Source organism: Baudoinia panamericana (genome assembly GCF_000338955.1).
Source record: "Baudoinia panamericana UAMH 10762 unplaced genomic scaffold BAUCOscaffold_15, whole genome shotgun sequence".
In the NCBI taxonomy this organism is placed as follows: Eukaryota; Fungi; Ascomycota; class Dothideomycetes; order Mycosphaerellales; family Teratosphaeriaceae; genus Baudoinia; species Baudoinia panamericana.
In genome coordinates this window covers 598,785-624,938 of record NW_006911271.1, presented here as the reverse complement: position 1 = coordinate 624,938, position 26,154 = coordinate 598,785, and the positions used below count along the sequence as shown (strand labels likewise).

At 55.3% G+C, this 26,154-nt stretch overlaps 11 protein-coding genes across 11 annotated transcripts; 7 read left to right on the top strand and 4 right to left on the bottom strand.

Annotated features, from left to right (window-relative positions):
• Positions 1 to 132: 132 nt before the first annotated feature.
• BAUCODRAFT_39523 (uncharacterized protein) lies at positions 133 to 2,882 on the top strand. Its single transcript, XM_007683219.1, has one exon. The coding sequence runs from the start codon at positions 285 to 287 to the stop codon at positions 2,748 to 2,750; it is 2,466 nt and encodes an 821-aa protein (XP_007681409.1). The 5' UTR covers positions 133 to 284; the 3' UTR covers positions 2,751 to 2,882.
• A 325-nt stretch (positions 2,883 to 3,207) lies between these two features.
• BAUCODRAFT_80472 (uncharacterized protein) lies at positions 3,208 to 4,272 on the bottom strand (the record flags this gene model as incomplete). The annotated part of the gene is made up of 1 exon (XM_007683339.1): positions 3,208 to 4,272. The coding sequence occupies one exon, from the start codon at positions 4,270 to 4,272 to the stop codon at positions 3,208 to 3,210; it is 1,065 nt and encodes a 354-aa protein (XP_007681529.1).
• A 273-nt stretch (positions 4,273 to 4,545) lies between these two features.
• On the top strand, positions 4,546 to 5,274 carry BAUCODRAFT_127257 (uncharacterized protein; the record flags this gene model as incomplete). Its single annotated transcript, XM_007683522.1, has 2 exons — positions 4,546 to 4,910; positions 4,968 to 5,274. The coding sequence occupies 2 exons, from the start codon at positions 4,546 to 4,548 to the stop codon at positions 5,272 to 5,274; spliced, it is 672 nt and encodes a 223-aa protein (XP_007681712.1).
• Positions 5,275 to 5,325: 51 nt separating this feature from the next.
• BAUCODRAFT_80140 (uncharacterized protein) lies at positions 5,326 to 8,073 on the bottom strand (the record flags this gene model as incomplete). Its single annotated transcript, XM_007683315.1, has 1 exon — positions 5,326 to 8,073. The coding sequence occupies one exon, from the start codon at positions 8,071 to 8,073 to the stop codon at positions 5,326 to 5,328; it is 2,748 nt and encodes a 915-aa protein (XP_007681505.1).
• Positions 8,074 to 9,383: 1,310 nt separating this feature from the next.
• Positions 9,384 to 12,467, bottom strand: BAUCODRAFT_39519 (uncharacterized protein). The gene is made up of 2 exons (XM_007683218.1): positions 11,534 to 12,467; positions 9,384 to 11,481 (listed from the first exon to the last, which is right to left on the bottom strand). The coding sequence occupies exons 1-2, from the start codon at positions 12,002 to 12,004 to the stop codon at positions 9,553 to 9,555; spliced, it is 2,400 nt and encodes a 799-aa protein (XP_007681408.1). The 5' UTR covers positions 12,005 to 12,467; the 3' UTR covers positions 9,384 to 9,552.
• A 190-nt stretch (positions 12,468 to 12,657) lies between these two features.
• On the top strand, positions 12,658 to 13,320 carry BAUCODRAFT_127254 (uncharacterized protein; the record flags this gene model as incomplete). The annotated part of the gene is made up of 1 exon (XM_007683521.1): positions 12,658 to 13,320. One exon carries the CDS (start codon positions 12,658 to 12,660, stop codon positions 13,318 to 13,320), a length of 663 nt encoding a protein of 220 aa, XP_007681711.1.
• A 158-nt stretch (positions 13,321 to 13,478) lies between these two features.
• Positions 13,479 to 14,145, top strand: BAUCODRAFT_80518 (uncharacterized protein; the record flags this gene model as incomplete). The annotated part of the gene is made up of 3 exons (XM_007683343.1): positions 13,479 to 13,678; positions 13,751 to 13,834; positions 13,890 to 14,145. 3 exons carry the CDS (start codon positions 13,479 to 13,481, stop codon positions 14,143 to 14,145), a joined length of 540 nt encoding a protein of 179 aa, XP_007681533.1.
• Positions 14,146 to 14,729: 584 nt separating this feature from the next.
• On the top strand, positions 14,730 to 16,614 carry BAUCODRAFT_39515 (uncharacterized protein). The gene has a single exon (XM_007683217.1). The coding sequence runs from the start codon at positions 14,918 to 14,920 to the stop codon at positions 16,562 to 16,564; it is 1,647 nt and encodes a 548-aa protein (XP_007681407.1). The 5' UTR covers positions 14,730 to 14,917; the 3' UTR covers positions 16,565 to 16,614.
• A 598-nt stretch (positions 16,615 to 17,212) lies between these two features.
• BAUCODRAFT_127251 (uncharacterized protein) lies at positions 17,213 to 19,411 on the top strand (the record flags this gene model as incomplete). Its single annotated transcript, XM_007683520.1, has 1 exon — positions 17,213 to 19,411. The coding sequence occupies one exon, from the start codon at positions 17,213 to 17,215 to the stop codon at positions 19,409 to 19,411; it is 2,199 nt and encodes a 732-aa protein (XP_007681710.1).
• A 551-nt stretch (positions 19,412 to 19,962) lies between these two features.
• On the bottom strand, positions 19,963 to 23,170 carry BAUCODRAFT_28463 (uncharacterized protein; the record flags this gene model as incomplete). The annotated part of the gene is made up of 2 exons (XM_007683155.1): positions 19,963 to 22,269; positions 22,319 to 23,170. The coding sequence occupies 2 exons, from the start codon at positions 23,168 to 23,170 to the stop codon at positions 19,963 to 19,965; spliced, it is 3,159 nt and encodes a 1,052-aa protein (XP_007681345.1).
• A 1,391-nt stretch (positions 23,171 to 24,561) lies between these two features.
• BAUCODRAFT_39511 (uncharacterized protein) lies at positions 24,562 to 26,119 on the top strand. The gene is made up of 5 exons (XM_007683216.1): positions 24,562 to 24,968; positions 25,070 to 25,459; positions 25,515 to 25,866; positions 25,918 to 26,031; positions 26,083 to 26,119. The coding sequence occupies exons 1-3, from the start codon at positions 24,615 to 24,617 to the stop codon at positions 25,674 to 25,676; spliced, it is 906 nt and encodes a 301-aa protein (XP_007681406.1). The 5' UTR covers positions 24,562 to 24,614; the 3' UTR covers positions 25,677 to 25,866; positions 25,918 to 26,031; positions 26,083 to 26,119.
• Positions 26,120 to 26,154: the final 35 nt, after the last annotated feature.

Genomic DNA, 26,154 nt, shown 5'->3' with positions numbered 1-26,154 from the left:
TATCGTTTCCGGCGCTTGCATCCATTCCACGATGAGCCACGAGCCACCTCCCTCCGGGTTTGGACAATCGCATTGTGGTAGAACATGACATACCCGACTCTCATCATTTTCTCTTCCCTCAACTCCGTCACTTCGACTCTGCCGTAACTGTGCGGATATTGGATGAGTAGATGAGCTGCACCGCGGGCTGTCAGCGCTCTGATTAGCTGACCACCAGCGGCCCCATCCCTGCTCAGGAGCTAGCGTTCTGTTGATCAACCCACTCAATATACGCTCGAGGCAGAATGACTTCGTTACTGCCGGCACCACTACCTCTCACATCCACCGCGGCACGAGACGACCAGCATGACGCCGACGAGCAACACCAGAGCAGTAACACCAACTTCGACTACGACTCTTTGCGCTCATTGATCGCTGGAGGTCGCAGCAGCAGTTCAACGAGCAAGCAGACGCAGCGAGTTTTCTGCGTGAGTCTGCCTAGTATCGGCGGGTACAGGTCGTTGACCGAGCCAATCATGGAGTCGGAGAAGACTATGGCGGCTGGAGAGGAAATGATAATCGGCGAAGCAGAAGTGGTGACCGCGCCATCGAGTCCGCCTGATCTATCGTATTCGAAGAGTAGCAAGTCCTCCATTTCCAGCATTCCTTCCGACATATCGTCCGATGACGATTCGACGGAGAAGCTGCCGCAATTCGAGGACGTTGGGCTGGACGAAGATGTTAGAGAGGGCATCGATGACTGCAACGTGAAGCCCGAGAGCCGGCCTACGCTTAGGAGGCTGCCGAAACGCTCATCCTCTGCCAACATGGAGGTCATGCATGCCACAGTCCAGATGAACGGTGCGCTAGGCGACCGCTCTCTGAACTTACCACAAGGCCGGGGTATGCGGCGTGGGTTTACTAGCCCTACATCGTCTACGATGGTGATCATGGCTGCCCCAGAAGAAAGCGAGCCTTCGAGATCACCGTCACCGAACAGAGTCATCCCCCAGCACAAGAACTCAAGCTCGCCACAAATTGTTCAGATTGGTTCACCACGCACTTCATGGAGCGCACCCTCACCTGGTCTTGTGGGTGCGTTCGCACGCCGCCAATCATGGCAGCCCGGCCGTAAGACGGCAAAGCAGCTCGAAGCTGAGTATGACGATGGTGACGAAGACGTGCCGGATGAGGCGATCTTGGAGAACGTACCTATTACGCCCCTACCTGGACAAAGCTTCAAATTGCGTGTGAAGACCCCAAGCCCGAATCGAAAGCCTTCACCATCCCACTCGACCCTGCATTCCGCGAATGTACCGAAGAATGCAAAACGGCCATCAGCGCCAACAATCATGCCCAATGGCCAGTATGGCGCACCTCGTTCGCCCAGACACGGCAGGCCACCGATGCATAGTCATAGCGCCACCATATCCTCCTTCTCTGCGGAGCCGTTCGGCCACAAGCATCGATCAAAGTCGTGGGCCGAAGACCTCAATGAAGAGGCTCGCGCGCTATCAGCAGCATTAGAGCAGTACACCGGCAACCTGTCTGCCGAGCGAAGACGCTCTGGTGTCGCCAGCATGCCAAGTAGTCCACCTCGACCCAGCTTTAGCAAGATGCGCTCTAAGACCACAGTTCTAGAGCTTCCACCCGTGCAAAAGGGCAGCATCATGATCGACCCGCTGCCCATCAGCAAGGAAAAGGAAGCAGTGCTCGCTCGAACACGACCTTCCTGGCTCCCACCTAAGAGCCGAAAAGAGGAGAAGAAGCACGTCAAGGAATGGGAGCAGATGATGGCACGTGCCGCAGACGCGGAGAAGAAGAAGGCTTTGAGGCTTAGGGAGGAAGAGGAGACGAAGGAGGAGCAGCAGACCAACATTGCTCGTATTTGGGAAGAGCAAGTGCTACCGCACTGGGACGTCATGACCCGAGAGCCTAGGACGCGTGAGCTTTGGTGGAGTGGCATCACGCCCAAGAGCCGCGCATTGGTCTGGCAGAAAGCAATCGGCAACGAACTGCAGCTCTCACCCTCTTCGTTTGAAGCGGCGCTGCGACGCGCGAACGACATGGAAGAGAAGGTCGCGGAGATGCCGAGCGAAGAGCGGACCCGCAGCAGCCAAGCGGCCTGGCTCGATGCTATCGAGCGTGACGTGCCGAATGTGTACCCCGACCTGAACTTGTTCGGTAAAGGCCAGCCTCTGCATGTGGTGTTGAGCGACGTCCTAAAAGCGTACGCCATGTACCGGTCCGATGTCGGCTACGTCTTCGGCATCCACCTTGTCGCCAGCGTGCTATGCATGCACATGCGAGCACCCGAAGCCTTCGTGACGCTAGCCAACATGCTCAACCGCCCGCTCCCGTTGGCCTTCCTCGTGCACGACAAGGCATCCATGAATTGCGCTTACGACCTTGTACTCAGCGCGCTGAAGTACAAGTACACGAAGCTACACTCGCACTTAACCTCTCCTGCTCTGGAGCTCAAGCCTGAGGAGTTCCTGGACCCGCTGTTCAGGTGTCTGTTTGCCTACAACCTATCTCCGGAGCACGTGGGCCGGATCTGGGACATATTTGTGTTTGAGGGCGACAAGGCGTTGGTCCGAGCTGCTGTTGCTGTCCTAGGACGTCTGGAGGGGAAATTGTATGGGGCTCGGGAGGAGATATTAGACCTCATCAGCTGGCGCAATGAGGAGAAGTGGGACGTTGGGAGTGTAAACGAATTCATCAAGGCTGTACGGGATGCGGGTAAGGTTGATTCGCGAGGCGAGGCATGACAGACCTGCATTGAGCGCTCGGCTGCTTTGTCGGTTAGCATAGCATAGCGGAATCGGATGGGACATGATCGAGCTTTGTGTAACGCACGGAGCGTGTTGGATTGCACATAACCTAAGATAATACGTATTGTATAGACCGTAATCCACCCTCCTCCTTTGTGCTACTTGACTTTGATGGGCATCGATGTTGTGCCTTCAGTCCTTGTGGTGGCTTCATACCGCACACCTCAGAGCGCGTGAGGAGTTGCAACGCTTCATGTGAGCATCCACATCATCTTCTCATGGCCATTCTGACTGCCGATAATAGCACCGAGCTTGTAACATGCAGGACAGTATGACGCATCGATATATGGAACGGAGACATATGGCTCTGGCAGGATTAGGAAGGCACGACAGAGTCAAGCGCGGAAATTGACAACGGAAATGGAAAGTCTGACGGCGAACGGACGAACCAGCTTCATAGCTTGCTACTCGTGCGCTTCAAGATACTGACAGCGTCCCCTCTCACCTCTTCGGTAATCGCAGCTGCACTCTTGATCTCCGTCACCAATCCTACACCTGTACCAGCATACGTAGTCAAGCGTGCGTTCTCTCCCCATCCATCGTCACCAAGCTTAAGCGCTTCGTCGTACCTCCGCTTGTTCTCTTTAACGCTCATGCCTTTTTCGGCATCGCGATGGCTCTCGTTAAGCACGCCGCGTCCACCATAATGCAACGGCCAGTCCGTGGTACCTCGCAGCGTATCGTACAGTTTCCCGCGGGCGGTATTGATACCGCCGTCTGCGGCTTTCAGTACGGCGTGTTGATAACCTTTGGCTATCACTGCTTCAGGCGAGGCTAGGTACCGCGTACCCATCACGAAGCCAGAGGCACCCAAAGCCAGAGAGGCAGCGGCCCCCCGACCGTCCATAATGCCGCCGGCAGCGATCATGGTGGGCTTAGCAATGCCTTCGGCTCGGCAGTGCGCAGTCACGGCATCGTCGACCTCTGGCAGTAATGGGATCAAGCCTGCGCATTTCTCCAGTCCGTGACCTCCAGCATCCGTGCCTTGAACGACGAGCACTTCGGGCTGGCACAGTTTCGTCGCCTCCAACGCATCCTTCACGGTCCCGACTTGAATCCAGATCTTCGTCTTGCTCTGCGTCACGCGCCTTACCGCTTCGGTCCACTTCGTAAGCTGCTGAGGCTCGGTCGGCGCAAAGAGCCAGATGGCAGCAGGCTTATAACTCTCCAGTAATGGTAGTGCATCGTCCAGAAGCTTGTCACCGGCCCAGAGCAGAAAACCTACGCCTACAGGTAGGGCAGAAGTTTCGCTCCCAAAATTTGAGGAGCTGGTCTGAAGCTGCTTCACCTTCTCCAGCTCGGCAGAGAGGATGGAAGCGTCACTGCCGGCTCCAATGAAGCCGAGTCCGCCAGCATTAGAGACCTCGAAGGCAAGCTTGGAGAGTGCTATGAGGCGCATTGGGCCACATGCCACGAGTGGCGTCCTGGTCCATGGGTAGCTTTTCTGTAGCTCAGCCATATTCGATGGGTTTGTCGTCAAGGTCCGCCGCCTTAGCAAGCCTCCATCTCTGTGAGCAGCAAGACAGATCCATCGAGCCTTGTATGTCAGCGACGTGAGCGACCTCGGAGAAGGTTGACACATCGTATTCCCGATGGGAGCTCGTCAGGCGTGCCATCGCTCTTTGCGGCGGAACCTCGGCTGCACGGCAGCACATGCGTGAATGTCCATACATATACAAGCGCACTTCTTCCACACTCTGCAGATTGATGGCAGGTCCGAGCAACGACTGCAATGGCGAATGAAGAGCTCATTACTGATCCACTGCTGCTCTCCGTCCTGGACTCCGCTGCCCAAGCACGACGACAGAGTCTAGCCATCCTTGACTTAATCGAGCGCTACCATGGCCGCGAGGGCACGCCAACCGAAGAGTCCACTCTCAACGACCAGCTTACACTCTCAAAGCAACAGAAGATCCTGAACGCCCGCCTAGCTCGACTGCGTGGTCTAAACCGGAAAGCCATCCTTGACGTGCGGGCAACGAAGCAAGAGACAGCAGAAGCGCGGCAGGAGATAGACAGTCTCCACCTGCAGCTTCAGAATCTCTATTATGAGCAGCGACATCTTCGTGGAGAGATTGCCGCGTGTGAGGACTATGAGTACGCTTCGAAACTCACCTTTTCTGAAGCTTTCACTTTCTGACCAACATCGTACAGTCACCGTTACAAGCAATTGCCGATGATACCTACGGAAGAGTTCCTTGAGCGGCACCCTGACTTCTCCGAGAGCTCGGAGCATGATTTGACCACCGCACGTATACAAGACGAGCAAGTGGAGCGGCAGAAGCTGGAGGAGGAGAGACAGCGTTTGCTTAAGCTCAAAGAAGCCTTGACGAAGGAGACCACGGCGAAGAAGGACGAACTTGGTAGACTTGATGCGGAGATCGAGAAGTGGCTAGGCGGTCAAGAGAGCGTGCGCAAGCTCTTCGAAGCCAGAGAGAAGAAGCTCGCGGCGCAAACGTAAGGATGCAGTAACTGCCGTTCGGCTTCTTATTATGACTCTATCATATCTGTATTACGACACAGCCAGGCCCTCCGGCATGCCTCTTGGTATCTCTTGCTCAACTTGGCTGCGCGCACAATACTCCGTGATCAGTCGCTGCAAGTCCATCATCTTATACGGCTTGGTCATGAAGCCCGTCATGCCCACCTGCGCCGCCCGCTCGAGCGCCCCATCCGTGACGTCGGCAGTCACGGCCAGCACGGTCGGTCGCTCCACGTCCATGCTCAGGATCTTCTCTGTGGCTTCATAGCCGTCCATCAGCGGCATCCACAGGTCCATAAGCACAACGTCAATCGGGGGGACGAGCGGCTTCTCGCTGCCATTCTTTGTGCGTTGTGTGCGGTTGAGCATCATTTGACGGACGGCTTCTGCGCCGTCATGTGCCTCGATGATGTGCTTATACCCGAGTTTGGATAGCATGTTTACAAGGAGCTTGCGGTTGATCTTGTTGTCTTCGGCGACTAGAAAGGTGAGAGGGTACTTGTTCGCAAGTTCTCGGTCAATCTCTGCGTTTGCTGCAGACTTACGAACCCTCGGCGGCTTGGGGACATGAGGCTGCTCGCTAGGTGACGGTGGTGTTGCGGTATGCTCACGCCCTGGCGGCGCGGCTAGGTTGGCAACACTCCTGGGCGACGGTGGTGTGCTTGGGTACGATTCCGCGACACTCCCGGACTGCAACGGCGGCTGAGTTATGATGTTATCGAGCGCTTGTGATAGGCGGCGAGGGCTGGCTGGGAATGGTGGGAGAGGCGGGATGTATTGGTGTTCGGCTTGCGCCATCTGCGCCTTTCGAGGCATCGGAGAGTGAAACGGCGAAGAGGGCCTGCTTATCGTCTCGCCCGCTGTAACGGGAATCTTGATCTCGAACTCGCTGCCATGATTTGGCCCTGCGGTCTCAGCTCTGGTACACATCAAGTCACCACCGAGCTTCCTGGCGATACCCTTGGCCACCATCAAGCCCAGACCAAGCCCTTCGCTGGGTCGTGTGATGGAACCATTTTCCTGCGAGAAAGGCTTGAACAGCTTTGGCAGGAATGCTGCGGGTATGCCGGGCCCATTGTCGTTGATTCTAATGCTTATGTATCGCCCACGCTGGCTCATGCGTGCCGAGCAACGCACACGTCCATGGAGGCCGTCTGTGAACTTGACAGCGTTCAGAAATACGCAGGAGATCAGTTTCGTGAGGTCCTTCTCGTCGACGAACATCGTATGTGGCACGCTCGGATCGACGCTCCACTCGATCGTCTTGTTGCTTACTGTCCCATCAGAACCTCGCGATCGCACTTCAATCAGCTCGCCAACATCTGTCTCCTGTGTCGTCGCTGAGTCCGGTCTTCCTCCCATCTTCAGGCCCTCACTGATGACGTACTGAAAAATCTCTCGCATATTAGTATGGCGTAACCCAGGTGCGATGATCCTGCTACCTTGCTGCATTGCATTCGTTGCAAACTCCACATCTTCGACAGTGGGCGCATTGACCATTGCGGTAGCTCCTTGGGTCGCCTGTGCCTGAAGCTGCTCGGCTTCATGAAGACCTTCTACGACACCCTGGCTAGGCTCCGGACCTTTCGACCAAACGGAAGAAGCTCCGTCGTATCTTGGAATCTTCGCGGAGCTAGCATTGCTTCCGGTACGTGAGTTGGCCTCTTCACGCCTTCGTTTGTTCGGTCGAGACAGAGGGAGATTGCTGCCCGCCACTAGTATCTCCGGTCGCCTGTCGTGAGCTGTTGCTGACCAAGGCGAGGCGGAGTCGATCGATTCATCATGCGCCAACAAAGGTGCAGGTTCCGGTAACGTGAGATCCATGTCAGCTGCATGAACGAAGTTGTCAGCAGCCTCGACAGCCCTTCGAGAACTATCTTGGACGACTTCGATGTTCTCTTTCAAGATCTGGAAGATCTTGCGCAATAGCGGGTCCTTTTGCGTCTCGACAGCCTCCTGTACGGTGGCATACATGACATCTAACATCCCAACAACGCCTTGCATTGGCGTACGTAGTTCGTGTGACAAACTTGGCGCATAAGGTCGCAGTGACTGTGCCATTGATACCGCTTCATGCGGAATGACCCGCGCCTTGTCTTGCGGTACGGCTGCCGGCCGTACGAAATTCGAACCCTCCAGAAAGCGCTGCAGGATGATGTCTTCGAGCGAGTGAAGCAGCATCTCGATGAAGGCCCACGACATTGCTCTCTGCGCAGCGGATTCGTTTGACCACATGACACCGAAGTGCGCAAAACATCTCCCTTCGGCAAAAAGTGGCACCGCCATGTATGCTTCAGCAGGCATAGGTAACTGATTCGGATTATTTGTGATGAAGTTGTTGAGGTTTTCTGGGATAAGGAACACCTTGTCGTGCCTCATGTAAGCACATGGGCAGCCCCAGGCTTGGAATTTGCTGTGCTTGACAGTGTTTTTCTTTCCGTCGTGGGTACAATAGTGGAAAGCAGCGGCCATCATGCAAGACCCTTGCGCGCCCAACGGAGGCATTTCGACCGCCGCCTCCTGCTCGTCGACCAGGACGCGTTTCATAATGAAGGCCATCTCGGCTCCCGTGATTGCGGACATACCCTCCGTCACCGCGGACCAGAAGTCGTCCGTTGGAAGGTCACGTACTCTGGCCTTGAGCGCAACCAGTGCTTCCAGCGCGTCGTTTTCCGACTTCGCATACAGTCTGTCAAGCTCAGGCGCAAAGTCTGAATCGCCATCCTGTATCACAGTCTGCGTTCCCGGTCTTGGGAAGCAAATGCTGCGGCGATGCATTGCGCCCACCGACGCAGCACTGCTCATGGTTAGGAATCCAGTTTGGCGACGTTATCTCGGATCTTCCTGGTTCTTCCAGTATGTCGAGAAGGTTATCGGTGTGGTCAGAGACGCAAGAACGACAGTGTCGCTGGGACCGAGTCGAGGCCCCAGATTAGGCCCGGATTCAGCTTCTAGACTGCCACAGGGGCATAGCGTAGTAGTCGGACAAGAGTCGTAGGTTTTCCGGTGCAGGGCAAATTGAAGCGCGTCCCACGACGAACACAACTGACCGCAGACGGTCTGGACGTAGGCACCGCGTTAACGGGGCGTTATTGGTCAGCAATGTACCATCGCCCCGTGCAGCGGTGACGTGAGGTTAAAAGTTCAGTATAATGTCGCCCGCTGTGGAGCAGGTGTCTGCGCATACAATATGCAGTTCATCCGCATAGTCCGCGACTTCATGAAGGGTACTCGCCATTCATTGTCGGCTTTGTTGGATTTGCGAGACTGTGCCAGCTGCGCGAAAGCGATCAGAAAGTGGGTTTCATGATGTGAGAATGGCGCTCCGTCGTAAGGTTCTAGACCAGTCCAACGGCAAGCGAGTTCCGAGACGGCAACTTATGGTTTGAGTCCGCATCCGTCTGATACTGTTTCAATCGCGCAATATCTGCGTCATGCATGAACTCTCTCGCAACAGAATATACACATGTCTACCGTAGCACGGTAAGGCCAAGTCTTAATACGGCGGGAAGTGACAAGACAGTCTGTCGCCTGAAGCGAGGTCATGGCACCGCGAAATGAAGGAAACGCTAAGCATGAAGAGGATCTTCAGGGACCCGCCACGGGCCTGTGTCTTGCCTTGTGAAACACGACGTGGGTTTCTAGAAATCTGCTTACATACAGCAGATGAAGGCCCCGAGTAAACACGCATTCTGTCCCCAATCCAACGTCTACACCGTGAAGATCACCGCTCGAAACACCACGTGCGGCGATCAAAGTCGCCATGTTCTAGAGGTGCAAGAGTCATCATGATCATGTGGCCAGGCCAGTCTGCGCGCACGCCTAAATTTCCTCAAAAGGTATCTTCGTGTGACGATCAGCGGTCTCTTTTCCGCCGCCCCAGTTGATGTGTTATGCGCCATTGAGTACATGTAGCCGACAAGCTGGTCATCTTGCCGACATCATCAGCATGAAGGCCTCTATCCCTTCATGATGGACACGTGGTGATGAGTTGGCCATTTGTGAGATTCGCCGTATTACCCTCGGCGGCGACCGACCAGCTGAGGGTTCGTGCTCTAGTATGAGATCCCAGGACGGCTACTGGCAGCCGATGGATGTTACTCAACACACATAGACGATAAGGCATTCGGTGCGTGCGAACCGCAAATCTTCGACATCTACCAACACGTGTCTGGCTGCTAGCAGGGCCCAACGACATGTCTAAATAACCATTCCAAGGGATGAACACATCCTTCACTCCCAAACTCCAAACAAATCTTATCTCTCATACATCGGTAAGCCTGAAAATCCAGACGCTTCTGCATGGCTATCATGAGTGTGAGATGGCAAAGCTGCGTCGTCCTCCGTTGGCGCAGAGGGTTGAAATAAGTTGGCAGCAATTGCATCTTCGGTGAAATCCTCGCTAGGCGGTGCTGATGCCGCAAGCTCGAGCCTGCGTTGTTGAAGATCATTCTTGTCATCATTGGCAGCGAGAACTGCAATCCGAGACGCAGGACCGGGGTCAGATTGCTCGTAAGCAGGCGCAGGCGCAGGCGCATAGGAGGCGGAGACATCTGGTTGCCTCTGTTCGGGATCGATATGCTCATTGGCTTGCGGATCAGCAACGTACCTGGACACGATATGTCCATGGACAGTACCTGCTTCCGCCCCATCTGCGCCAGGGAGAAACGGTGCAGTTGCGCCTCCAGCCACTCCGCCGGAAAACCCCGCTTCTGCACTTGGTGGCTGGCTGGGTAGCAGACGCGCTTCTGCTAGCCGTATACGCTCCTTCTCCGACATCTGCGACTCGTCTGTAAGGTGAGGCATAGGAACGGGCGGTGGAGGCTCGTCGTACGCCGTATGTTCGTGCATACCGGCACCTTCGTAAGCCTGTCCGTTGTACTCTTCCTGATAAGCGTACGGATGGTACCATCCTCCGTTATGGACCGTGTGGACTTCTTGAGTCCAGTACCCGTTCGCATCGTAGCCTTCTTCAGCAACATCAGTGCTGGGTGCTATGTACTGTTGCACTGATAAGTCGGCCTCGGGTTCTGGAGGCTGTGCTTCCATCTCAGACTCCTGCCTTCGTTTGCCTCTAAGCTTCTCGCTTTCCTTCGTGCCCACAATAACTTCGAATGAAGCCGAAATAACACTCTTATCGCGGCGAATGGGCGTCGTGTCGATTATCGCAGATCCAGAGGGTGAATAAGACGGCTCGCTGCCGTCATAATGTCCAGCCTGCGCCGGGTTGTTGGTGAGGGCCATGAGATTTGCTAATTGACGCTCTGTGCTGCCGAGTCTCCCTTGAATATCCACGACGACTTCGACAAGGTACTTGAAGTCGATCATGCCGCCAGGTACTGTACTGATCGTTGGAAAGATCTCCGCCGGTACTTGTAACCTGGCAGTTACCTCTGCAGTCAAGTTTGCAGGATTGACATACAATGGCAACGTAACCTGGGCCAGGTCTTTACGGAAGGTGTGACTTGATCCAGCGCCGGACAGGGACAAGCCGCCTAGCCCTGTCACGGACTTTGGATAGTAATCCTCGTACTTCGATTCAGACCCTTTCTCCGTCGGTCCGAGCGGTATCGCTGGGTGCATATCGACGCGAGCTTGACGGTAAAGCGTTACTATCACGCCCTTGAGGCTGCGAACCGGTTTGACATGGTCGACACTGACTCGGATGCCGACGTTGCCACCTCGCAGACACCCTCCAACGAGCGGCTCAATCACAGCTGTGATGGTTTTATCAGCAAGTGAGGTCTTACTTGCATTCAACTTGCTTATGCTACTGCCAGTTGCCGATGCCCGGTTTCGTCCGGAATCAGATGCCTGCTGGCTACTGCTGGCTGTACTGTCGAAACTTGCCTCGCTCGGAGCTGGGCTAATGTGGTCATCACTCCTGGTCCGCATGCTCGGGTTCGAAGAAAGCCTGCTCGATTGGTCTGTTTCGAGTTGGTAAGTAGACTCTGCCTTGCGGCTGCGACGCTCAGAAGGGTCCACCAGCCTGCGTGTTTGATGCTTGGTGCGTGATCGTTTTGACAGCGGCTCGAGCGTAATGGTTCGCGGTTTGGGCGGATAAAGAGTCGATATGTCGACCAAACCCAGAAAAGGGACCGTGCGGTCACACGTCATTGTCGGCGACATAGTGGTTGGCCGCGTCATGGTGGCCGTGACCATATACGATATAGCACCTCGTTCGAACTGCCGCGGTGTCAGTAAGGGTTCGGAAACAACAACATACGGTATGAAATACCTCCACGCTGCTAGGCAGGTCTTTGTCCGGAAACTGTAGTTCAAAGTTGAACTGGTATGCTCCGTCCGCCAACCTACCGTCGCCGCAGAGTACGACCTCATCCTCGAACAACGACGCGAAGCCATTGCCGAAATATTCACCGGACCTCTTTCCACGTAGAGGTCCTAGGTACCCGCCAATGCCTCGAAAACCATCTCCTGGTGAACCAGGATTGCGGTAAACCTGTGCAAAGCCATGCAAACACACTACCAGATGAGTGACGCGTGTCGGCCGGATCGCGCGCACCCTTACACTGCCGCTCACCACATCCCCTGGCCCATAGTTCTTGTACGGCTCATCGATGTCGATGTAAAAGTCAGCGATCGAGCGAGATTTGGTCGTAAATGGTGAGGCAAGCCGCGAGAAGAGGCGCCTCCCGGATAGGGAAGATGGAAGCGATAATTGCGGCGAGTGGTCAACGGAAGGTGTCATGCTCTCGCTTTGTCAAGTGCATCTGGCCTGTCGGGTAAGCGCAGTGCATCGGTAAACTGCAGGCACTTTATCTCGTATGGCGCCGCAGCTGAAGCGCGTCAAGCATGAGGTCGGTTCGCGTGACCGTGTCGGCGGAAGCGTCGAAGTCTGTTGGCGGCTATATTGCAGCATGGTCAGCTGACATGGCCGCGATCAAATTACGCATATAGTGGGTGTGTAGAGGGTCGATGTATGGATGCCGGGACGGTGAGCGTGCAGTGAGGCAGTGCAGCGAGCGACGAAGCGGGCAGATGGGGGGCAGATCGCGCGACGGTATTGTGGCCGCATGATCAGCCTAGAATGCTATTGTCTCTCGCTGGCGAAGCCTAATTGCGGCAGCGACGCTCATCTCCTTGTTGCTCCGCGGTCGTCTCAAAGGACTACGTTCACTCACCAGAAGGCCGGCGTATGCGGCGATGCGTGCTTGGCAGAGACGGTGCTTGGCGAGCTTGAACGCGAAAGGCTCATGCTTAAAGCGGAGGCGGCGCTTACGTGATTGACTCACCCTTGTGCGGCAGCTCGGCTACAGATACCGCCACCTTTCGTAGTAGGATTAGGTTAGGTGTGGTGTCACTACTTGGTTCAAGACGCTTCTACTGAAACGACGAGAACCAATGGCGGTGGCTTTCGAGCGGTGCAGAACGTTTCGGGCATCGAGTGGAACATCGAACAGGCTCTGTAAACACTTTGGCCAGTTACGTCGTGTCAAACGGCGTACCGCTAGGGAAGTAGCTTGCTACGACCGTGCGGTGGTTGTTGGTGATAGTGATGCCAGAAGAGACGCTGGAAATGATATCGTTCAAAGAACGGTGAGAACCACGAGCTTAGTTGCCACGGCTGCGACGGTGTCTATCATCACGCCCGAGGTTCATACCACGGCGGGGCGGATATCGACCGAACCTCGTCTCGTCATGAAATCCGGAACTCTTTCGTCCATTGCGAGAGTGTCACGTAAGCCTTGCTTGCCGGTTTCGCATACGGTCACGATTGCTGCGAAATTTAGAATAACTGCATCGGTGTTCACAGAGTCAATACAGGCACGGACACAAGCGCACTCGCAGCCTGAGTCTGAAAGTCGCACAGAGCCTGGCATGCAGACGGATCAGCTTACAGCTCGCTCGGATTGCTGCCTGCCTAATACCAAGCGAGCTCTAAGCTCTGCGTACATAGGGAGCTGGAAGCCTCACGTAGCCGATCTTGGAGCAACCGCAGGTCTGCAAAGTCAGCCTGACAATCAGGCGTCCTGCCTTGCCGTCACCGACCTTGGCAATGGCTGAGAGCTCTTTGATACAAAGAAGTCATTATGCCATCCATCACTGCGATTGCGACCGAGCTTGCCTCGCAGCGATTTGACTGTAGCTCTTTGACCGAAGCAGAGCGTCTTGATCAACTTCGTTGCAAAAGGCTTGGTTTGGGGATTGTTCTCTCCGCTACTATGGCAGGCTCCAAGCTTCTTGCTGCTCTGACATGGCTGCTGCGTCTGGTGTCAGCCGGTTCCCTAATCACGCAAACACCTCTCAACGTAACCGTTTCGTCAGCGGAGCATAACAAGTCAATTTTTCAATGCTGGCAGATGCTCACACCTCCCATCAGTACGCAAATTAATCAAGGCGTTGGCGGGTTCCTCGAGACGCAGTAAGCGGAGCAACTTGTAGTCCCCTTCGCGTTGTCCAAGATAAAGCTGACACCCTCGCCTGTGGGTCACAGACCACTGGGCGGCGTTTCGTCCTTCAGTCTCAGTGCCATTCCCGCAAATATGAGTTTGGGCTCGCATGTAGCACCGGCGAAGCAGTAATCCACCCGTTTCATCGTCTGCTTCCCAGGATCGCTGATTTCTCGTGTGAAGATGGTCTATCGTCCTGTCCGGGTCGATTCTCGCTTATCTCCCGAACAAGACCGACATAAGCCAGGCAGTGTTCGTGGCCGCTGGCGCCAACAGTGTGCTTTTTAGCGACGATACAGCGGACGTGAGCTCGGACGGGCATGTAACACTCGCAGTGGAAGAGACGGTGTTGCTGCAAATCCCAACGGCGAACGGTACGGTGCCGCCGCACAAAGTGCTTCACAACGGACCGTGTGCTGGCCAGGAGTTGCTGAGTTGACGAGACTTCATGGAAAAAGCCTGACACCATGGCAGGTGATGTTGTTGACGTAGCTCTACAGCCGTTGGCGGTGAGAAAGTCTTCTACAGAAAAGGACGACAAAACGCTGGTTCGATTGCTTTGCTGTACAATGTTTCTTGAGATAGTCAACTGCGGGCCACTCTTCCGGGAGCCTTCACACGTGACACTCAGACACAGTACTTGATGCGCCTAAGGTGTGGAAATCCTGAGTGGCCAGACTATCCTACCATGTTAGTCCTTGAACATACAGGGTGGGTAAGTCAAATAGGGGAGGTACACATTAGACACTCCCGGTTCGGTGGGCCCATTTGATAGCGTATGAGAGAGCATGACCAAACAGAGGGCGGACCCAGAAGATCAAGATACCACCCCCAGGATAAGCGTCAACTTGAGGAATAGTATGTGGTGAGCTTTCCGGCGCACAGAAAGTCCATCGATGGGGCGGCGACAACTTCCGTATGCATCCTGGGCCAAGTTGAAGCCTGGCGACCGGGATGATTGAGAGGCCGCGTGAGGCTGAGCTGCGCTCGCTTCTTGTTTGCTTCCACCACAAGCTACAAGGCTGCCATTTACCCACGTTCTGACGTTCTCTGCTTGTAAGTCTGACATTATCTTATTGTTGGGTGCCGTCAACATGATTTCGTGATTTCGATGTGCCTGTAGATGTGATAATGGTGATGAGAGTATGCTGTTGGGACGACTTTGACAACCAAGTACTGAAGACGTATCATTTCGGTGTGACGGCTGCGTAATGAGGAGCGCTACACATGCGCATTGGAGACAGACGTTGATTGTGTCTCACCGTTCACCAAGCAGAATCACCCACAAGCCTACACCACACGCTGCAAGCATATCGAAGACTACGAACGCCACTCAGCAGCAAGAAAGACCAGAGCCGTCCATCACCAAGCGCCACCAAGGCTCCGCAGATATGGGCGACCCTCTCACCGGAGCAATCATCGACGCAGCCGCCGAGGAGCTGGCCGCGCACAGCCAGGCGGCTTCTGATCGCCTTGAGGCCGCTGCTGCTCAGTTAGCGATACAGGGCCGTATATCCGCCGATGCACTGAGTGCGGTTACATCGCAAGCCGATCAAGCTCAGCAGCGCCTGTGTATAGAGAGCGCTGCAGCTACCAAAGAGATAAGTGCCGCTCGTCAACAGTTGCAGGCGGCGAGAGCTGCTTTGGCTGCTGAGCGAGCGGCAACTGCGAAGCAACTTGAGGCGGCGGCGCAAAGGGTTGAGCTTGCCGCCGAGCGAGCGGAGGCTGCTGCGAGGTTAGCTCAAGGGCCAGTAAACACACCGGAGGAGGTGCGACGCCATGACAAAAGCGCTGGCCCAGCCATTCAGGAGCCTACTCCTCCGACGGAACGGTACGTAGGGTCTCTGGATGAGAAACGGTACACGCACGGTGCCGCCTCCCCTCGGCCAAATCATGCTCTCTACGTCAGTGCAGCCGGTACATTGCTGGCCGGAGCCGGGCTGCCGACCTTCACCTTACCTGTTCACTCAGACGTGTCCGATTCGGAAAACGGCAGAGCAACTGCAGAGCTCGCACGTAGGTCGACGGTGTCGAATCGATCGAATATCACCATCTGCGACCGCAGCGACTTGGATGTCGTCAACTGCTCGAACGCAGATATTGTTCGGTGCTCGAATGTGGACATCTCAAACTGTTCCAATCTCGAAATAAAGCATTCTTTACACGCTGTTTTCACGAACTGCTCGAACGTGGATCTTTACGACTGTACGCGCGTAAAGTTTACCGATTGTTCCAACGTGGACTTATACAACTGCCATGATATCGAGACAAGCGACTGCTCGAACGTGGACAGCCATGGAGGCTCGAACGTAGGGGCCTCTTCCACCGCAGCGGACAGTAATGTATTTATATCCCCAGTGGCTCCTTGGGGTTCCAATATATCTGTTGCGCGCAACGTCGCGGCCAGTAAGAGCGCGACGGCTACCCAGATGACCATTGGCGGACAAAATGGCGTATATGTTGGTCCTAATGGTGTGTCGATAGGCGGGCCCAGTGGAGTCCGAGTGAGCCCCAGTGGCATCACGGTAGGCGGACAGAATGGCGTCGTGCTGGGCTTGAGTGGTATACACATTGGTGGTTCATCGGGTATCAATATCGGCCCCAGAGGGATTTCGATTGGTGGGGCGAATGGCCTCCGCATTGGACGAAGCGGTATCATCGTCGGACAAAGGCGTGAGACTCATACTGAGGGGGAAGTGCAGCAACACGAGCCTGTTGGAAAGAGCCTGCGGCACGATCACACTATTGGTGAGATGGTGGAGCATAATGAAGGGTTCGATAGAAAGGTGCAGCACCATGATGATGCTGATAAGCAGATGCACCAGGGCGAGCCCGGGTTGCCTCCTCCGTATGTATAGGGAGAATATAAGCATTACGGTGGTAGTAAGAATATGTGTTAGCTTGTGGGACATGATGTTACACTCGATGAAGCATTGCTGAACGCGTAATGCGTGATGACACCGTAACCGACAGGGAACGTGAGCTTGCGCCGAAGTAAATGGAAGACATTGGTGCCTTAGGCTTAAAGTTTGTCATTCCGAGGTGTTTGTCCGTCACCAGAAAGCGAGTTTCAACACTCGATACAGACCCCACCATAGGTAAATCAGATCTCCAGAACACAATCATTCAGTATAATAAGCCGTAGCCAAACTCGCTGGCACCGTTGTCTCTAATCTGCCCCAATCTTTCTATACCTCTACAAGACACACTGCGACCTGTTGAGCCATCAATCACTTCCCCCACCCCACCACGCCATGGCACAAACGGCACCTACCAGCGCACCGTCCGGGCGCGGACCCCAAGGAGACTCCAGAGGCCGAGGTAGGGGCCGAGGTGGACATACGAGAGGCGCGTTAAGCAGCGGCGGGCCGGCTATGATGAGTCTACCGAGCGAGCGCGGCGAGGAGCGAGCACGAGGTGACTTTCAAGGTCGCGGACGAGGCAGAGGACGAGGGCGCGGAGGCCGTGGGAACAGAGACCGTGCTCATTCACACGTTCAGACAACGATGATCGTGGGTGAACAAGATCCAACGACAGCTCAGCCACCACCGCTACCTGGAGGCGCCGGCGTCTTTGGTGGTCGCCTGACCGAAGACGCCGAGAATAAGACTTCAGGTGAAGAGATGCGAGGCATCGCTACGGAGAGGGAGGCTGGTGAAGAAGAAGCGGAAGTGTGTTTCATCTGCGCCTCTCCCATCGACCACCAAAGTGTAGCACCTTGCAACCACCGCACATGTCACATCTGTGCCCTCCGCCTCAGAGCACTATACAAGACGAAAGCATGTGCGCACTGTCGCACGGAAGCCGCCACAGTCATCTTTACGGACGAACCCGAAAAGCGATTCGAAGATTACGAGGAGAAGGATTTCTTCCGCAAGGACGCCAATCTCGGCATCAGTTACGAGAAGCCAGAGATCTTCGAAGACACTGTGCTTCTATTGCGCTATAACTGCCCAGATTCAGGCTGCGACGTAGCTTGTATGGGCTGGCCAGATCTACACCGCCATGTTCGCAGTGTACATCAGAAAGTCATGTGCGATCTTTGCACGCGGAACAAGAAGGTATTCACGCATGAGCACGAGCTCTTCACGAAGGAGGAGCTTCGCAAGCATGAGCGGTACGGTGACGACAATCCTGGTGCTGTCGATCAAAGTGGCTTCAAAGGCCATCCGGAGTGCGGCTTCTGCAGGCAGAGATTCTATGGTGAAGACGAGCTCTATGCGCATTGCAGAGACAAGCATGAGCGCTGCCATTTGTGCGATCGAAGGTCGAACGGTCACAATCCGCAGTACTACGTCAACTACGATGCACTTGAGCAGCACTTCACTCGCGATCACTACCCTTGTATGGACCAGGAGTGCATGGAGAAGAAGTTCGTAGTCTTCGACTCGGCGATGGATCTAAAAGCGCATCAGTTGGAACAGCACCCCAATGGCTTGTCGAAGAGCAGAGATGCGAGGCGAGTAGACCTTTCTAACTTCGACTACAGACCGCAATATCAAGAAGAGCGCCGAGGCAACCGGCGTAGTGGTAGAGGTAGAGATCCAAACATGGAGCCTATGCCGGCACCATCTGGAGCCCACTTGAGCCGTGCCGAGCTTGCGCATCAGCGTGAGCGCGAGGTTCAGAGTGCGCAGTCTGTTACGAGCCGGACCTTCGGCGGACGACTGACGCAGCAAGAACCGCAAACGCAGACAGTGCAGCGGCCACCCCAAAGTCCACGTACTGACGCTGCGCTACCTTCCGACGCAGCCTTGCACGATCGACCACCGGTCAGCACGCCAACTTCGCCACGTCCAGCCGAAGCGCTCACGCCACAAGAGCAAGCTCGTCGTTTACGCCATGCAGCCGTGATCGAGCGCGCCGCCAACCTTCTGCACAATGACCAGGTGAAGAACGCAGAGTTTCGTGAGCGCATCTCCGCTTTTCGCACTGACCGCATCGTGGCTGGCGATCTGATTGACGCCTTCTTCGCGCTCTTCGATACATCCTCCGCCGAACTCGGCAAGCTCATCAAGGAGCTTGCAGACATCTTCGAGATCCCTGGCAAGCGTGATTCGCTTCTTAAAGCCTGGGCGGATTGGAAAGCCATCAACGAAGACTACCCGACACTTCCTGGACCAGCCGGCGCGAACGTGACAACCGCCGCAGGTGTGCTAGGACAAGGTGTTGGCGCAAGCAGGGTGCTCAAGCTGAAGAGCTCAACGGCGCAGAGCGGACGCAGCGTGAACGCTACACCTCGAACATGGACCACAGCGGCCGGTTCACATGCTCGTGCTTCCGCTGCAGGACCGTCCTTTCCGTCTTTGCCTCTGAACCGTAACGGCACGTCAGGTCATGCCAGTCCAGCGCCAACGCCAGGCTGGCTAGCTCTGCGACCTGCGAATGGCGCATCTAACTCGAGCTCAACCCGACCTTCTCCCACCCCGTCGCGCACTCAGTCGTCAGCCAACTTAGCTCGCGGCGGCCATGCATTCCCTGCGCTACCTGCGGCGAAAAAGCCAACCTCTGCGATCTTTAGCCCCGGCTACACTGGCGCTGGCGTTATTAGAACTAACGCCAACTTTCCGGTAAATGCTTGGAACGCGCAGACGGCGGCAGCTGAGGAGGGTGTGGCGGAGATTGGGGCTAATGGTGAAGCAGACGCGGGTGCAGGGAAGGGTAAGGGAAGGAAGAAGAAACAGGTCGTGCTGCAATGGGGATGATATACTTGGTTACATCGCGGACGATTCCAAAAATGTGGTTAGCGAGGCGTTGTTGGCTTACATCGCATAGTCTCCGGTATGCAAATCTACAAAAAAGTTCCATACACAAAGCGCTCTAGCTTTCGTGAGACGCTCTCTTGCACATGAAGTGGCTTAGCACCTGGCACTGAGTCTTGAGGTGTCGACCAAATAAGACCTTCAAAGCCACAATCTTGCGGACCTGTACATCATGATTAAGCTATTAACAAGCGCTCTGTGGTCCCCGTAGAGATTATGTGCTGCAGGGTTGTCACTTGAAGACCTTGCGGCACGTTAGAGTATCGGACAAACGCCGCCCTTTTGCCGCCGTCTGGCCATTTTCCAAACCACCCTTTTTCCATATCCGACGCAATGCATGGAAACCGAATCACCCTATTACGACCAGAACGCCGTTTGCCCGCTTGCTGTCCGAACCAAGAAGCCGAGAATGTATAGGTTGTAAATACTAGCCATGTGCCAAAAGCGCGCCGCTTCGCACCATGTACATCCTCAACACGAATTTAACGCTTGAATTACTCCGTCGTCGAATACAACTCGGTCAGAGCGGGCTCCATACCGGCTCTGGTCTCCTTCTTACGCCAGCCGAACTTTTTCTCGGTCCGTTTCTTCGCCATCTCAGCCCAGTCTTCCTCCTCATCACCTTCAGCGTTGACCGGCCGAGTCGTCACCTTCGCCGCACCCTTCGGCTTGTCAACAATACGGATGGTCGACTTCGGCAGAGGCTCCTGACTTCTTGATCGCGGCTCGTTGGACAAGGCCTGCAGTGTCATCGACGAGTCTAAACTTTGGGAACGTCCGGTCAACGTTGCGCCATCGTTGGCAGGCGTCACCGGGCGGTACCTGGAAGGCATGCCGATGTTGCTGCGCTCGCTAGGCGCAAGAGAAGGCGCGTAACCTGGACTTGGAGCCGGAATGTTGAGCCCAGACTGCGGGTAGCCGCTCGGCATCGCGCTCATAGGGCGTTGCTGGCTCCTGCCCAGATCCCACTGCGAAGGCGGACTCATCATCGTCATCGCACGGCCGTGGCCGGGCGGCATGCCCTGGAAAGAGGCCGCGTGGCTCATGACGGACATCGGTCTTTGCTGCGGCAGTGGCACGCCGAGGTAGTCCGTGGCTGGTGTTATCTGTTGGGGAGTGTTGTTCTGGCTGAACTGCTGCTGTTGCATCGCCATCATATTCTGCATCCATTGCATTTGCATCTGCATGAACTGCTGCATCTGCTGTTGAGTCGGGTCCATGGACGGCATCATCATCTGTGGCATTCCCGCCATCATCGGCATACCCGGCGTGTATCCGCTCGGCGAGTAGACCTGCGGATTAGCCGTGCTGCCCATGCTCATGGTGCGAGGCATCCCAGGCATCTGTTGAGGTGCATTGGCTGGCATGGGTGTGTTGTAGGTGCCTGTGACAGGATTAGGACTCCCTCTTCGAGAAGCCTTGGCACGCTCTTCGCTCGCAATGACACCGACAAGCCCGCCGTGATGTTGCTGCTGGGGTGGCATGGGAGACGTCGCACCTCCATAGACTGATCCTGCCGTGCTGAAAGCTAGTGACTCACGGTGTGACTGATTTACCAGGCTTGCGCCGAAGTATGGATCAGCGGGCAACCTCCGGGCGAAGGGAGGGAGACTGCCTTGCCCTGCACCACCGTTGACGACCGAGCCGGCCACGGATGGTCTATGCTGAGCATCGTTGGCCATCTGACGTGTAGGCGGTCGACTGGCACTCGGGAAGCCATGCGCTTGCAGGATGCCAAGCGGAACGTCGTCGTCCTCTTCTTCAGTTTGCTTTCCGCGAACTGTCTCCGGAGGCGGCGTTCCGCCTATGCCGCCGAAATGCAACATTGCCATGTTAGTCGCCGGGGGCGCGCTATTCGAGGCACGCTCCATAGATGATCGAACTATGGGAAGATCTGCCGGTCCGCCACCAGTGACTTTCTTCATCTGCTGGCGGTAGACAGACATGTTAGCCAGCTGCTGCCTTCTCTGCCGGGTAACAAGCTTTGCGCGCTCCTCCTCGTCCACGTCCTCATCTTCATCATGCTCGTGCACCTCGTCTTCGCTATTCTCAAGGCTGCTGTTACCACTCCTCTGCAGAGCCTGGAATTGAGCTGTTGTCATCCTTCTCATAGCGCCACTGTCAGTTCGCTCATGGCCGGGCCTGAGAGCGTGACTCGCTGGTCCGAGTGGTGACGAATCGAATAGCGACTCATCATGGGAGCCGTTGACCGCGAGCTTCGCTGCTCGAGGCGTGGTGGAGTTGGAAGAGAGGACTGAGGGCCCGGTCTCAACGTTTGGGCTGTTGTTGACCGATCTGGTTGCACCTGGCATCGCTTGCGGCCGGCTGAGGATCTGTGTTCGCTTAGAGCCAGCATCTGAGGATTGGAAAGAGAACTTGGAAGAAGTCTCTTCCTCTGTGTTGTTCGTCTCTACCTTCCTTAACGTCTCGTTGCCGTTCGGTAGCTGTAGCACCCCGTTTCCATACACATGTTCCTCCTCTGCAGTCCACGGAGCCTCGCTGTCATACGATGACCGCTCCAAACTGGGGGATGTCTTCCGCTCGGGTACAAGAGAATAGCCACCTGTCACCTTCCCAAGGAAAGCGGTGGTTAGTCCACTCGTATGTGCAGGTGGAGTGGGCGCATCATCTTCCGTTCTGGGAGAGCTGAGACCTGAGCCAGCAATCAAACGTTCGTGGATGTCGTGCTCTTCGGACGAGAGAGGCGAGCCAGCATCATCCCTCGGGCTCCTCGGTATGTTCGGTGAAGGGGTCATCAACTTTCTGTTGAACGCTCGCGGTGGGAATGTGGGTTCGCTCTCCTGCTTGATGTCAGTGAGCAAACCACAAAAAGCGTCGTGCAGGACGTACTGTTCGATGGAAGATGCTGGGAGCGACAGGTGACGGCAGCCCAAGTTCGTCCCTGCTGTGATTGGCGCTTCTGCCGAGACCACTGAACAGATTGCCAAAGTCATCTCCGAAATTGGAAGCACCTAGGTTGAGATCAAGGTCGTGTCGGGGCGGCTTGGCGGTGCTAGCATAGCTACTAGAGGTCATTGACCGGTCACGCTGTGCTGTGTGAGTAGACTCCGGGCTTCTAGGAACACCATTGCCAGAACTGAGAGCTGGCGGTGGATCTCTCGATGCGGTGGAGTTGTTTCGGGCATGCTTCTGAGCGAAAGAGAATGCTCGCGCAGCGCGAGAAGTGAATGATGGTGGCGGCGGCAGTGGGTCGTTGTCGTCTGCGCCGCTGGGATTGTGCATTGGCACGGTTGGTGCTTTGCGCGGGAAAAGCTCATCGTTCTCTGGTTCCCGCTCTGGTTCTATTGAAGACGGTAGCGTAGACGACGAGCTGTGCCGTGCAGACGCTGCCGACGAATCGTAGTATCTGCTGGAGTCGGAGTTGGTCGTGCCGCCGCTTCCTCTGCCAGCCTTTAGCGTCCCGTCTGGTCGTTGGGGCCTCAGATCGTCAACGCACCTGTTGAGCCCAGAGCCGGACCCATCCGCAGACCCTCTCCGCAACTGCTCAAGCGGCGATTGAAAGGGGCGCTGAGGGGTCCCGCTTCTTGCAGAGGGACCTTCGAATGCGTGTTGAGCTTTCTGGGGCCTGTCGAGAACACGAAAGGATGACTGCGCCGGCTGAGGCGACTCGTTCTGATCTGAGGAAGCAAGATCGAGTGCGTTCTGGCTTGACCGGCGCTTGAACAGCTTCAGGTTCGGCATATGCGCGGCTTGGGAATATGTCTACTCTTATAGTAACATCGCAGTGCCACGGTTGTAGGTTCGCCGGAGTCTGCGCAGTGCTGCCCTGTCGCTTCCAGAAGTACGAGACCGGTTCTATAATTCCTACAGTCCCGTAATAATATGTATTGTATGAATTATTGACGAGCAGTGGAACGATGTGTATGCTTTCCACTGCCTACGTCGATTGTCCTGGGGCCGTGAGTCTCGTAAGATGTGATGTAGTAGAGGGAGTATGTTGTGCAAAGACAGACTGTGAATGGAGTGGATGTGCTAGCCCCGAAAATGGGAGTCTCACTAGAACAAGGTTGGTTCCAATGACCAGATTTAGCGGCTCGCACGCAACGGAGAGGCGGGGAGCGGCCGTTGCAGCGCCTTCCCTGTGCTTCCACTTTTCGCGAAGTTACTTAATGGAAATACAATGCAATGTAGTCGCAGACTGCCGGATACCTCCTGATGGCTTGAAGAAGAGTCCGCGTCTGCGGACTTTCAGGAGACGTCCTACCATTCGCCATGACTTCGATCGACATGTCGAGTCATCAGGGGACTCGAGCTTGCCTTCACACGGCCGAAGTTTGTACCTTGAGGCTTGAGTACGAGCGCTCAGGCCCAAAGCGTTTCCTAAGCATCAGGGGCGTGGAAAGGCGCCGGTGGGCGTGTGAGACGACGCTTGCTCTAATTCGCCGATTTGCCTCCCCAGCTGTGGCGCGCGCAGTTCGGTTTGCATCCGACCACCAGCCTCACGCGCTCGCCGCTGGCAAACCGTGGCATTTCTGCGGTTTAGTCTGAAACTGTGGTGGGTGGGACGCGTCATGCGCTGACAAGCTCATCATCGTGCACATCAAGCGTTCTATGTCTTACATCCATGGAGTCAGATCGCTCTCACGCGCTTTTAATGAGGACTCGATTTCCACGAAGTAAGCTTAGAATCGGTCGCATACAACATGCACGAGCGCCTCATTTATCTCAAAGTAGCATGTGCGAGATCGACAACGCGTGGAAACGCCAACCCCGAATCCGATTTCGCTATTGACAGGGAAGAAGGGAAGAGTATACGATCATGTCCACCATCGTCATCGCTTCCAAAACGGCTCCGTCTCACAACGTTTCCATTCTCAAAACATTCCATCGTTGCCAACGACCCTACCGTCTACCAATGCGACCGAGAGTACGGATTCAATAATAAATGTAGCGTGCATACATGTAAACCAGAAGGCGAGCTAACGCATCCCCATCGCATGTAGCTGGACAAGGTTCACGGCTTTTCCGCCAACCACCCCTCTTCGCCTCCCTGCTTTTTGAACCCCTCTAACCACTCTTGCTCGATGCTGTGCAGTGTGACTTGGCATCCATTACCTATTCCATCTATAAGTGGCGGGAGAAGCTACATCACACCCACATACCTCAAGCTGCTGAATCATCATTCATGGCTGGTTCCGGGCTTAAGGATGTCGCACTTCAAGGCTTCGACAAGAGTGGCGACTATGATCTCCACAGGCCCACGTACAGTACGACTGCTGTTCAGGAGTTGTTAGAGCAGTGTCGGGTCTCCGGCATAAAACGAGCCAGAGTCTGCGACTTGGCCGCAGGAACCGGCAAGTTCACTGAAGCTCTACTTAAACAACGTGACGAGCAATATGAGATCATCGCGATTGAGCCTCACGATGGCATGCGCGAGATTCTTGGGAAAAAGCAGATTCCCCATGTGGCAGTCCTGCCCGGCACGGCTGAACACATGCCGCTTGAGGATGAGAGTGTAGATGTCGTAATTGTTGCACAGGTAGGTTGCATAACCGCTCACACTCACTCTATTCGTGTCTTTCTGCTTCCTTTTTGTGCCAAGTGAAGAGGCTAGAACGGAGGAGTACTAAGTGCGCGCAGGCTTTTCACTGGTTTGCCACCAAAGAAGCGCTGCGAGAGATCCATCGCGTACTGAAACCCCATGGCTGCTTCGGCATGATTTGGAACATAGAAGATTATAACGCACCGCAGGACCACAAAGCAACGACAGAGTGGGAAGGGAAGGTGCATGCTCTGACTTGGACCTTCTACGACAACGAGCCGCGCTTTCGGCACCAAGCATGGCGCAAAGTCTTCGAGGACCAGAGCAAGTCTTCTCCTCTCGATTTGATTAGGGCGAAGGAGCAGCTGTTCGCGCTACCGCTCGGTGAGCATGTGGAGGCTTTCGAGACGTGGCTGCCGAAGGAGGATGTTTGGAAGAGATATAGCACGATATCACATATTTCTGTGCTCAAGGGCGAGGAGCGTGAGGTATGACACACAATTTCATCTTGTGCCCTCAAACCTACTAACTGTTTCGTGACAGAGAACACATCAGACAGTTATCGATGCCTTGAATAGTCCCGAGGTAGAGACGAATGAGCGCGGCGAGGTCGCCGTGCATGGCAAGACATATGTCGTATGGACCTCGAAGATTCCAGAGGACGGCCGTGCATCCCTGACGAATGTTGAGCGGCCGGGCGCTTGAGCAACTGTCAATGTGCCGAGATGGCGTTGAGGCAGAGAGCTTCAGTCCACCCTAATCAAGGCTGAACCGCACTCGCCATGGCCCTGAGGAAGAATATCGGCGACGCTTTATCGCGGCATCTCCGAATGAATCCTAAACAGATGATATCGTGGCTCGGGCACCGCTCATGAGTCTGCGCTGATATACATAACTGGGTAACGTTAGCGGCCTATAGCAATGCAGATAGCCAGCGAGGAAGTACCGTTGTTGCCTCTCACGAAAGCATCTCCGTAGCTGCGTCTCAGCTTTCCGTCGACATACTCCTTGGTCTGTTCGAGTGCAATGTTCATGTAGCCATCAACAGACTGCAGTTCGCCTAAGCGGGGTCAGCTTCAATGTTTTCGTATCGCACAAGAAGAGCCCTCACCTTTGTACACAACACCACTATTGAGCTTCACAGTGACGGGCGCTCCAATGATCTCGCTGAGGAAGCCTGATG

Coding starts and splice junctions, on each gene's coding strand:
- BAUCODRAFT_39523 (XM_007683219.1), top strand. CDS start 285: ATGACTTCGTTACTGCCGGCACCACTACCTCTCACATCCACCGCGGCA.
- BAUCODRAFT_39519 (XM_007683218.1), bottom strand. CDS start 12,004: ATGACACCTTCCGTTGACCACTCGCCGCAATTATCGCTTCCATCTTCC. Junction 11,482..11,533: donor ACCTGCCTAGCAGCGTGGAG/GTATTTCATACC, acceptor ACACCGCGGCAG/TTCGAACGAGGTGCTATATC.
- BAUCODRAFT_39515 (XM_007683217.1), top strand. CDS start 14,918: ATGAGGAGCGCTACACATGCGCATTGGAGACAGACGTTGATTGTGTCT.
- BAUCODRAFT_39511 (XM_007683216.1), top strand. CDS start 24,615: ATGGCTGGTTCCGGGCTTAAGGATGTCGCACTTCAAGGCTTCGACAAG. Junction 24,969..25,069: donor ATGTCGTAATTGTTGCACAG/GTAGGTTGCATA, acceptor AAGTGCGCGCAG/GCTTTTCACTGGTTTGCCAC. Junction 25,460..25,514: donor TCAAGGGCGAGGAGCGTGAG/GTATGACACACA, acceptor GTTTCGTGACAG/AGAACACATCAGACAGTTAT.